Below are 10,304 nucleotides of genomic sequence, written 5' to 3'. Positions count from 1 at the left end.
CATTTTATCCTTTAGGAGCACAGTTGTCACCACCTTTTTTTCATATAACCAGTGATTCCAATAGGCTCCCCTCCTCCCTCCCCAGCCTTCTGCAGGGCCTGCTCTTTTTTTTTTTTTTTTTTTTTTTTTTTTGTGATTTCCCCTCCCTGCAGTGGCAGATTTTGTGCATTATCCAGGAAAGCAGAGCGATGTGTTCCTCGGTGTAAACACTGAGATGCTGTTTCCATCCATCAGAGCAGCACTTAGGTGGAGATGACAATGGAGCTTGCACAGCCCTAATCATACACTTTGATTGAAGAAAGAGTATGGGGGAAAATGGAACGTGGATGCCTGGAGCCCAGCTGCCATGCAGCCAGGAAGGTGGAGCGGCAGAGCTGTCCGTGGGGCTGCCACCGGCTCGGGGGTGGCTCTTTGGGCTGACCCTAATTACAGCCTTCCAGTGCCTGAAAGGAGCCTGCAAGAAGATGGTGAGAGACTATTTACAGAGGCCTGGAGTCACAGGACAAGGTACAATGATTTCACATCGACAGAGAGTAGGTTTAGATTAGATATTAAGAAGAAATTCTTCCCTGTGAGGGTGGGGAGGCCCTGGCACAGGTTGCCCAGAGAAGCTGTGGCTGCCCCATCCCTGGAAGTGTTCAAAGGCAGGTTGGATGGGGTTTGAAGCAACCTGGTCTAGTGCAGGTGTCCCTGCCCATGACAGGCGAGGTTGGAATGAGATGATCTTTAAGGTCCCTTCCAACCCAGGCTGTTCTATTAGTCTGTGATTTCCTGGAGCAGGCAGTGCCAGGCTGGTGGTGAGGGCAAGGCTTGCCAGCCCCAAGATGCTCTGCTACCCCTGCTCAGAAATACCTCAAGACCTCTGGGTGCAGACAATTTGTACTTTTATCCCCAAATCATGTCACTCAGTGAGCAAAACCAGTCTCTAAGGACTGGAATGTAAGTGCTGTGCTGGCAATGCCCCAGGGTCAGCTTGCCTGGCTGATGGGGCTCTTGTGGGGCTTTAGAGATCATTTTAGCCCTGTGTCTCAGCACTGCAGTAGTAGGGAGGGCTGAGTGTTGGCTTTGCTGTCAGAAGAAAATCTCTTTACTGTGTTCATCATCAAGCTGATGTCCTTTTTATGCCTCACATCCTCAGCAGAAGGTTCGGCAGTGGCAGGTCTGGCCGTGCACAGTGAGGGGGTTTGTGAAGCAAACGCACCTCGGGATCCGCAGCCGCACTTAGTTTGGTGATGGTGCGGCGGCTCCTCCACCGTCACTCCTAATGACGGATCTTTAAAAAAGCAAAGGCCAATTATATAGATTCGGAGTCGGTAATGAGCCTAAACCTGTTTGATCATTTCGGCTCCCGCTGGGCGAGCGAGAAGCGGATGAGCTGCTGCAGGACCCGCCAGCCCGAGAAGCGCGGGGCTCTGCTGCCTCTTTGTGGCGAAGGAAGCGTCACCACCGTGTGCCCTCTGTGCTGCCCGGGAGGGAGGGCGAGAGGCTCCTGCGGGCTGCAGGGCAGGCTGGGACCGCATCGGCATGGGACACACAGGGCCACGGGGTCCAGAGCCAGCTCAGGAGGCAAAACCCCCTCGGGCACCGAGGCTGGGAAGGTTCTGGATTCTGGCGCTCAGAGGTGAAATTGCAGTTTTCCAAGGAAAACCTGAAACAATTGAAAGGAACAAAATTATGGAAATGGAGCGGAAATTTTGGCAGGTGCTTCCCATGGGTGGGCAGGGATAGATCCTTCTTTTCTGCAGAAGAGACTCCAGCTGTCCTCTGCCAGGACATTTAATGGCCTTAATGCCCTGTGCCATGTTACTGAGCACACCGACTGCCATCGGCTCTCAGGAAGCAGCAATGTGGGACACATCTCACAGGGCTGCCAGGCAGTGACTGCCAGCAACACCACCTCACACTGCACTCCTTTGGTGCTGTCAGTTACTGTGAAGCCAGGGATGTGCACTGTAATCCCAGGAATTGTTATTAATTGTGATCACTCATGCAGGTTGTGGGACCGGGGGCTGCTGGGGAAATCTCAGTAGTGAGTTATTATGGAAAAGGCAAGGCTCAGCAGGAAACTGGAGAGCTAGTGTAAGTCCTGCTGATGAATGTGTCCAGCTGGAACCTGGAGCAAAGGACACGGGAAGGACAAACTGAAAGTACAACAGGGGCCATGCAAGGTGGGATGGGAGGAGCGGGCAGCAGAGCTGGCTCTCGGCAGGATGGATGCACCAGTGGTCTTCATGGAGGCAGAGTTTTACCAGCAGAGTTTCACCAGCAGAGTTTCGACCCTCAGGCATATCTGAAAGAATATTACAGCATGAGTGACAGCCAGGAAGGGGCAAACTTGTTTCTGAGGCAAAACTTGAGGAACCTGCACAAGATGTTCTCCTCAGGTGAGCACTCCCGAGGTGTTCAGAGCCATTGGACGGTGCCATTTGCAGGGCTGCCCTCGGGCTGCCCATGGCAGAGCATGTGCCCCAGCATGGAGCAAACCCTGTGATTCACTGACACACTCCTGCTCTGTTAAAAATATCCCTCTGCCTGCGCATGTGTCTGTGCATACAGGGAATTGCAGCTGGAGCTGTGCCTGTTTCTGGGAACACCATCAAATCCAGCCGGGGCATGGGGGTGTGGGGTCAGTGCCTCTGCCCCAGGAGCTGGCACTGCTCCTGCCACAGGCTCTGGACCTGCTGCAGGACTTGCCTCTGGGCTGGACTGTGGCCAGAGAGCCACAGGGGCTGCACTGTGGGTCTGTGGCACTCGGGGTCACATTTCTGGGTTAGGGGGAGCATGGTCCAAGGGGCTCTGCCCTGGGGGAGACTCCATCCTCACTCGGATGGTTTTGCCCTTGACTCTGCGCCAGACGGGCTGAGAGGTGGCACCCTGATAGATGTCGGCTGTGGCCCCACCATCTACCAGCTTCTGTGTGCTTGTGAGCACTTCCATGAGATCATCGCCCTGGACCACACTGACCGGAACCGCCGGGAGCTGGGGAGGTGGCCGAGGAACGAAGAGGGAGCCTTTGACTGAGTGCTGGTGGTGAAATACATGTGTGAGCTGGAAGGGGACAGGTGAGGCTGGTGTCCTACCCCCGTGGCCATGGAGCCACAGGCACAGATGTTAAATAACCACAGAACCTTCCTCTACTTGTCTGTGCATTTCCTTGCCAGGGAGAAGTGGGCTGAGAAACAGGAGAAAGTGAGGAAGAAAGTGAAGCAGGTTCTGAAGTGGGACGTGACCAAAGCCAACCCCACAGGCCTCATGTCCCTGCCACCAGCTGACTGTATTGTCTGCACCCTGTGCCTGGAGGGCACCTGCAAGGACCTGCCCACCTTCAGCAGCGCCCTGAGGAACATCGGGACCCTCGTGAAGCCAGGGGGGCACCTGGTGCTGGTGACCGTCCCTGGGGAATCCTACTACGCCTTCAACAAGCAGGTTTTCTCCTGCCTCCACCTGGAGAAACACGAGGTGGAGGCAGCTGTGGAGGCTGCTGGCTTTGAGGTGACATTCAGCGAGGCACAGCCACACGTGGTGAGCAGCGAGCGCACGGACTGCCGGGGTCTGCTCAGCGTGGTGGCACACAGGGGTCCCTCCACAGTGTGAGGGCACTGGGGGGAGAACAGCCATGAGTCGGGGCTCAGAAAGTCCTGCTGGTGTAACCCAGCCCTTTCTCTGGCACCAAGTAAACTCCTGAGTGCTCTAACCATGGATTTGTGTGGCACACGTGGCACCAGTTCTCCAGCAGCCCAGGCTTGGGGGAACCCTGCTGGCTCCCCCTGCCCAGGGACAGGGATGGTGTCCCAGTCCCTTCCCTGCCATCCTCCCAGGCCATCACAGAGCATTTGCTGCTCAGGCTTGGCTCCTCCTCGGAACCGACACAGGTGAGTGAGGGGTGGGTCAGGCTCGTTAGCAAGTGCTAGCGGAGGCTATATAAGAGCCTCCAGGAGCAGACAAACAGGGCGTGGCACAGCAATTTGCAAGGCACTTCAAGCAGGCAGGACACAACCAGCTCCCACTTCTCGTAGGTGAGTGTGCTTTTTAAAGCTAGCAATGGTTTCCAGAAAAACGTTACTGCTGTTAATACTAGGAGTGTGTCTGCTCAGACACTCCCCTCGAAGAAGGATGCAGCCACCCAGGTGTCTGGGAGTGCTGAGTGTCTGAGCCTGACGTTGGTACCAGAGGATGGTGTAGGAGGTAGCTGTGTACGATGCGAGCAGATGAATGACTTGCTGTGCCTGGTAGCAGAACTTAAGGAAGAGGTAGAGAGATTAAGGTGCATTAGGGAGAGTGAAAAGGAAATTGACTGGTGGAGTCAAACCCTTTTAAACCCTAAGGAAGTCCAGCAGGAGATGGCGAAGCCCTGCCCCTCCTGCTGTTATAAGTTACTTTTTCTCTGGAATTTTGAAGACGGCAAAAATACCTGCAGGACAAAGAAATATAGCAAGAAATTTTTTATTGCAGTGCTGGGTACCCATTTCCAGCACTGGGTGCACCTTTGAATCATGCAAAGAGCACACTGCTGTTTGAAAACCGCGCTTTTTGTACCCTTTGATATCAGTTGTTGAATATTCATTTTACTGTCCGCTTGTTGCCTTAAAAGGTAATTTCTCTGCTTTGGAAGTGGGTGTTATCTTTTGGCTGGTTGCAACATACTTCCCCTGGGCTCGTACAGGGGGGTCTTGCATCATCCTCACATTGCAAGGCATGGAGGGTCTCTCTGTGTATCCACATGGCACAGAGGAATACATTTTTATTCATAATTTGTTCCCTGTTCCCGGCCGCAAAAGATTCCCTGGTGAGAGGTCCAGATAGGACCCTTCACCTTACAGTCTCCACGGTACGCCTATAAGTTAATAAATATACAGAAATAGTTCTTTTGTTAGTACCCTCTGTTCATTTTAATTTGCTTGGAATAAAACCAGTTCCTCAATTTTTCACACTGCCATAAGGCAGAGGGAGCAGACCAAATTGGTGGGGGGGGAATGGAAACAGGTCCCTAATGGAAGAGGTAAAAGAACTCTCTCTCGACCCCCATCACCCCCCAGGGTGCCCTTGAAGAATAGATATGAGACTCTGGACCCAGACAGCCAGGTAGAGGACAGCCAAGAAGATCCCTCTGGAGAACCTCCTGGTTCAGCCATGTCTAAAAGATGGGTTACAACCACAGGTATAAAAAAAAAAAAAAGAAGGGTAGTTGTAGTGGGTGACTCCCTTCTGAGAGGAACTGAGGGCCCTATATGTCACCCAGACCCATCCCAGAGAGAAGTTTGCTGCCTTCCTGGGGCCAGGGTGAGGGATATTAGCAGGAGACTTCCTGAGTTAATTCAGCCCTCAGACTATTATCCTCTGGTGGTAGTCCAGGCTGGCAGTGAGGACATTAATCGAAGAAGTGTCAGGATAATTAAAAAAGACTTTTAAAGCACTGGGTCAGTCAGTTCAGGGGACAGGAGCACAGGTGATATTTGCCTCAGTTCCTGTACTATCTGGGATGGATGAGGAGTTAAATAAAGAGAGGAGTAACAAAGCCCAACTCCTCAACAGATGGCTAAAGGATTGGTGCCACCATCAAAATTTTGGTTTCTTTGACCATGGGGCAAACTCCATGGTACCTAGTCTCTTAAAATCAGATGGGACTCATCTTTCTAGGAAGAAGAAGAGGACTGTAGCCCATAAGTTAGTGAGGCTGATCAGGAGGGCTTTCAACTAGGTTTGAAGGGGGAAGGGGTTGAAACCGGGCTCTCCAGGGATCAGCCTAAGGATGGAAAGCCTGAGTTAAGAATTAAATCAGCAGCCCACCTGAAGTGCATGCACACTAATGCACGCAGTATGGGCAACAAACAGGAGGAGCTGGAGGCCATCTGTGCAGCAGGAAGGCTATGATGTAGTTGCCATCACAGAAACGTGGTGGGATGACTCACATGGCTGGAGTGCTGCCATGGATGGTTACAGGCTCTTCAGAAAGGACAGGCAGGGGAGGAGAGGTGGAGGGGTGGCTTTATATGTTAGAGAGTCTCTTGACTCTGTAGAACTTGAGGTCACCAATGATAAGGTTGAGTGCCTGTGGATCAGAATCAGGGGGAAGACCAACAAGGCTGACATCCTAATGGGAGTCTGTTACAGACCACCCAACCAGGATGAGGAAGGGGATTAGTTATTCTACAAGCAGCTGGCAGATGTCTCAAAATCATCAGCCCTTGATCCTTGTGGGTGACTTTAACCTGCCTGATATCTGCTGGGAGTTCAATACTGCAGAGAAGAGGCAGTCTAGGAATTTCCTGGAGTGTATAGAGGACAATTTCCTTCATCAACTAGTAAATGAACCTACCAGGGGTAAGGCCCAGCTAGACCTGCTGTTTAGCAAACAGAGAGGGGCTGGTGGGAGATGTGATGGTTGGAGGCTGTCTGGGCCCCAGTGACCATGAAATAATAGAATTTTCAATACTCAGAGATTCAAGGAGAAACAACAATAAAAACTCTATGCTGGACTTCCAGAGGGCAGAAGTCTAGTCCAGAGCATACCCTGGGAAACAACCCTTGATAACAAGGGGATCCAGGAGGGATGGATGTGCTTCAGGCAGGAAGTCTCGAGTGCACAGGAACAGACCATACCGGTGTGCCAAAAGGCAAGCCAGCAGGGAAGACAAGCAGCTTGGTTAAACAGGAAGGTTGTGAAGGAAATCAGGGATAAAAAGAGAGTTTACCAACTATGGAAGAAAGGGCTGGCTACTTATGAAGAATTTAGGAAGACAGCTAGATCATGCAGAAGGAAAATCAGGGATACAAAAGCACAATTTGAAGTTAATTTGGCCACTTCTGTTAGGGATAACAAAAAGTCCTTCTATAAATACATTAATAACAAAAGGAGGGGCAAAGAAAACCTCCATTCTTTGATGGACTTGGAGGGAAATATAGTTAATAGAGATGAAGAGAAGGCTGAGGTACTTAACACCTACTTTGCCTCAGTTTTTACCAGTAAGACAGGTGGCCCTCAAGGCAACTGGCCTCTGGAGCTGGTAGACAGAGATAGGAAACCAAATAGGCCCCCTTGTATTCCAGGAGGAAATAGTGACTTACTGAGCCATCTGGATCCTCACAAGTCTATGGGACCAGATGGGATCCATCCTAGGGTAATGAGGGAGCTGGCAGAAGAGCTTGCCAAGCCGCTCTCCATCATCTTCCAACAGTCCTGGCTCACTGGGGAGGTCCCACATGATTGGAAGTTGGCAAATATCACCCCAATCCATAAAAAAGGCTGCAAGGCTGACCCTGGTAACTACAGGCCTGTCAGCCTGACCTCGGTGCCTGGCAGAGTTATGGAACAGATCATCCTGAGTGCAATCACACAGCACCTACAGGATGGACAAGGGATCAGACCCAGCCAGCACGGGTTTAGGAGAGGCAGATCCTGTCTGACCAACCTGATCTCCTTTTACGATCAGGTGACTCACCTGGTAGATGAGGGGAAGGCTGTGGATGTGGTCTATCTGGACTTCAGCAAAGCCTTTGACACTGTCTCCCATAATATACTCCTGGAAAAGCTGACAGTTCATGGCTTGGACAGGGGCACTCTGTGCTGGGTTAGGAACTGGCTGGAAGGCCCAGAGAGTGCTGGTGAACGGGGCTGCATCCAGTTGGGATCCAGTCACCAGTGGTGTCCCCCAGGGATCAGTGCTGGGCCCAGTCCTGTTTAACATCTTTATCAATGATCTAGATGAGGGGATTGAGTCCATCATCAGCAAATTTGCAGATGACACTAAGTTGGGAGGGAGTGTCAATCTGCTGGAAGGCAGGAGGGCTCTGCAGAGGGATCTGGATAGACTGGAGAGTTGGGCTGATTCCAATGGGATGAAGTTCCACAGGGCCAAGGGCCGGGTCCTGCACTTTGGCCACAACAACCCCCTGCAGCACTACAGGCTGGGCACAGAGTGGCTGGAGAGCAGCCAGGTGGAAAGGGATCTGAGGGTGCTGATTGACAGGAGGCTGAACATGAGCCAGCAGTGTGCCCAGGTGGCCAAGAAGGCCAATGGCATCCTGGCCTGCATCAAGAACAGTGCGGCAGCAGGATGTGGGAAGTGATCCTTCCCCTGTACTCTGCATTGGTGAGGCCACACCTTGAGCATTGTGTTCAGTTCTGGGCCCCTGAGTTCAGGAAGGATATTGAGGTGCTGGAGCAGGTCCAGCAAAGAGCAACCAGGCTGGTGAAGGGACTTGAGCACAAGTCCTATGAGGAGAGGCTGAGGGAGCTGGGGTTGTTTAGTCTGGAGAAGAGAAGGCTTAGGGGTGACCTCATCACTCTCTTCAACTACCTGAAGGGAAGTTATAGCCAGGTGGGGGTTGGTCTCTTCTCCCAGGCAACCAACAACAGGACAAGGGGACATGGGCTCAAGCTCTGCCAGGGGAAGTTTAGGTTAGATGTTAGGAAGAAATTCTTTACAGGGAGGGTAATCAGGCATTGGAATGGCCTGCCCAGAGAGGTGGTGGATTCACCATCCCTGGAGGTTTTTAAACAGAGATTGGACATGGCCCTTAGTGCCATGATATAGTAATTAGAGTTGGATCAGGGGTTGGACTTGATGATCTTGGAGGTCTTTTCCAACCCAATCTATTCTATGATTCTATGATTCTGAGAGGCTTCCCTCTCTCAGTCACTATGTGCTTTTTGGAGAGAAAAACCCATTCCTATGGGAAAAATGTTTGGCCCCAAAGGCAGTGAACTTGTCCCACGCAGGACCATTTGTGGGCGAGCCCTGCATGCTCACTCCGAGCAGCCCTGGGGAGGAAGGACTCTGTGGAGGGCAGCAGCAGGCCCTGCGCTCACCCAGCCCCCAGCAGAGCAGGGCACGTGCTCATCCTTTCAGCACACCTGTGAAATCCAGCTGTGTGACCCAACGCTGCAGCCCCAGGGAGTGGCACCTGCCAGGCAGGGCAGAGGGATTGCTGTCCCCAGGGCACCTCCTTTGCTGTCCCCAGGGCACCTCCTTTGCCTGCAGCACCACAGGCCAGACGCAGTTGTCCCCCCTGGCTTCAGAGCTGTGACACACCAGGAGTTCATCACACAGATACTCAAGCCCAGCCATGGGTAAGTAAAGTAATGGCCAGTCTTCACGAGTGAAGATCCGGGGAAGGTCTTTACACCTTCCAGCCTGCGCATTGGATTTTTTAGGTGAGACACAGTGTGCGCAGAACTGAGCCCACCCTTTAATCCTAAGGTTCATCTGCCGGGGCCAAGCGAGCTTGGACGGTGGCAGCGAGGTCCTCAGGACGTAGATGGGTTGCCTTTAAGGGCTAACGAGCTCCATCTGCCCGGGAGTGGCCCTGACCGGGAATCGAACCCGGGTCTCGGCGGTGACAGCGCCGCGCCCTTACCACTAGACCACCAGGGGCTCCAGCCATGGGTAATAATCAGTAATATCTGCATACTCCACGCACCTCAATTCTCAAGAGGACTTTATTTGGGTAAGTGGTTGGGATTTGTTGCTGAAGGTCCTTTCCAACCCAAACCATCCCATGATTCTATGACAGTGTGAACACACTGTCCGGGGTACCTGCACCAGGCAAGGGAAGCAAGGAAGAAAGGTATAATTATATAAATATATAAATTTTGATGTTCAGCAATATAGGGTCAGAGTCAAATGGAGTAAGACATGAATCCTAAACTTAGAGTGCAAAGCTGACAGTTGGGACTGGCTGGTTGGAAGCACCAAGAAGAGAAGAAACCTCATCTCCTTGAATCAAAAATAATGGAAATAATAATAATTTAAAAAAAATCCATACAAATATAACAGCAGGGAGAAGGATCAGAGAACAAACTGGAGGGGGAACCATGGGATTGTTGTGGGGGGAACTTGTAGAACTTCATGCAGTGGATAGACTTGGTGGGTGACATAAGGTGGTCCTCAGAGAGAGAACTTGGCCCCAGGTGATCCCAATGACCCCACACTGAATTCAGGTAATCCCAGAGACCCCAAAATGACCTAAACTAACCCCAAAGTTCTCTGCAGAGATGGAATTTGACCACACATAAACCCCAATGGCCTAAAGTAACCCCAAAGTGACCTAGAATAACCCCAATGACCCAGAGTAACCCCAAAATGAACTCGAGTGACCCCAAAATGAACTCAATGACCCCAAAATGAACTCGAGTGACCCCAAAGTGCCCGATTTTTGACCTAAAGTAACCCCAAAATTTTCTGCACAGAGTAAGTTTGACCTGCAGTAACCCCAATGACCCAGAGTAACCCCAAAATGAACTCAATGACCCCAAAATGAACTCAAGTGACCCCAAAATGAACTCAATGACCCCACAATGAACT

The 10,304-nt window shown here is 51.7% G+C and overlaps 1 protein-coding gene across 1 annotated transcript; it reads left to right on the top strand.

The window, feature by feature from the left end:
• The first annotated feature begins 2,210 nt into the window (after nucleotides 1-2,210).
• NNMT (nicotinamide N-methyltransferase) lies at nucleotides 2,211-10,210 on the top strand. Its single transcript, XM_050322778.1, is given in 7 exon segments — nucleotides 2,211-2,261; nucleotides 2,264-2,384; nucleotides 2,855-3,062; nucleotides 3,162-3,590; nucleotides 4,079-4,250; nucleotides 7,413-7,457; nucleotides 10,190-10,210. Coding segments are annotated over 7 exon segments (1,047 nt in total).
• Nucleotides 10,211-10,304: the final 94 nt, after the last annotated feature.

This window comes from Myiozetetes cayanensis, unplaced genomic scaffold (assembly GCF_022539395.1).
Source record: "Myiozetetes cayanensis isolate MyiCay16 unplaced genomic scaffold, myiCay2020 scf29, whole genome shotgun sequence".
Taxonomy (NCBI): Eukaryota; Metazoa; Chordata; class Aves; order Passeriformes; family Tyrannidae; genus Myiozetetes; species Myiozetetes cayanensis.
The sequence above is the reverse complement of the archived record's forward strand: the minus strand, read 5'-3'. Positions and strand labels throughout refer to the sequence as shown.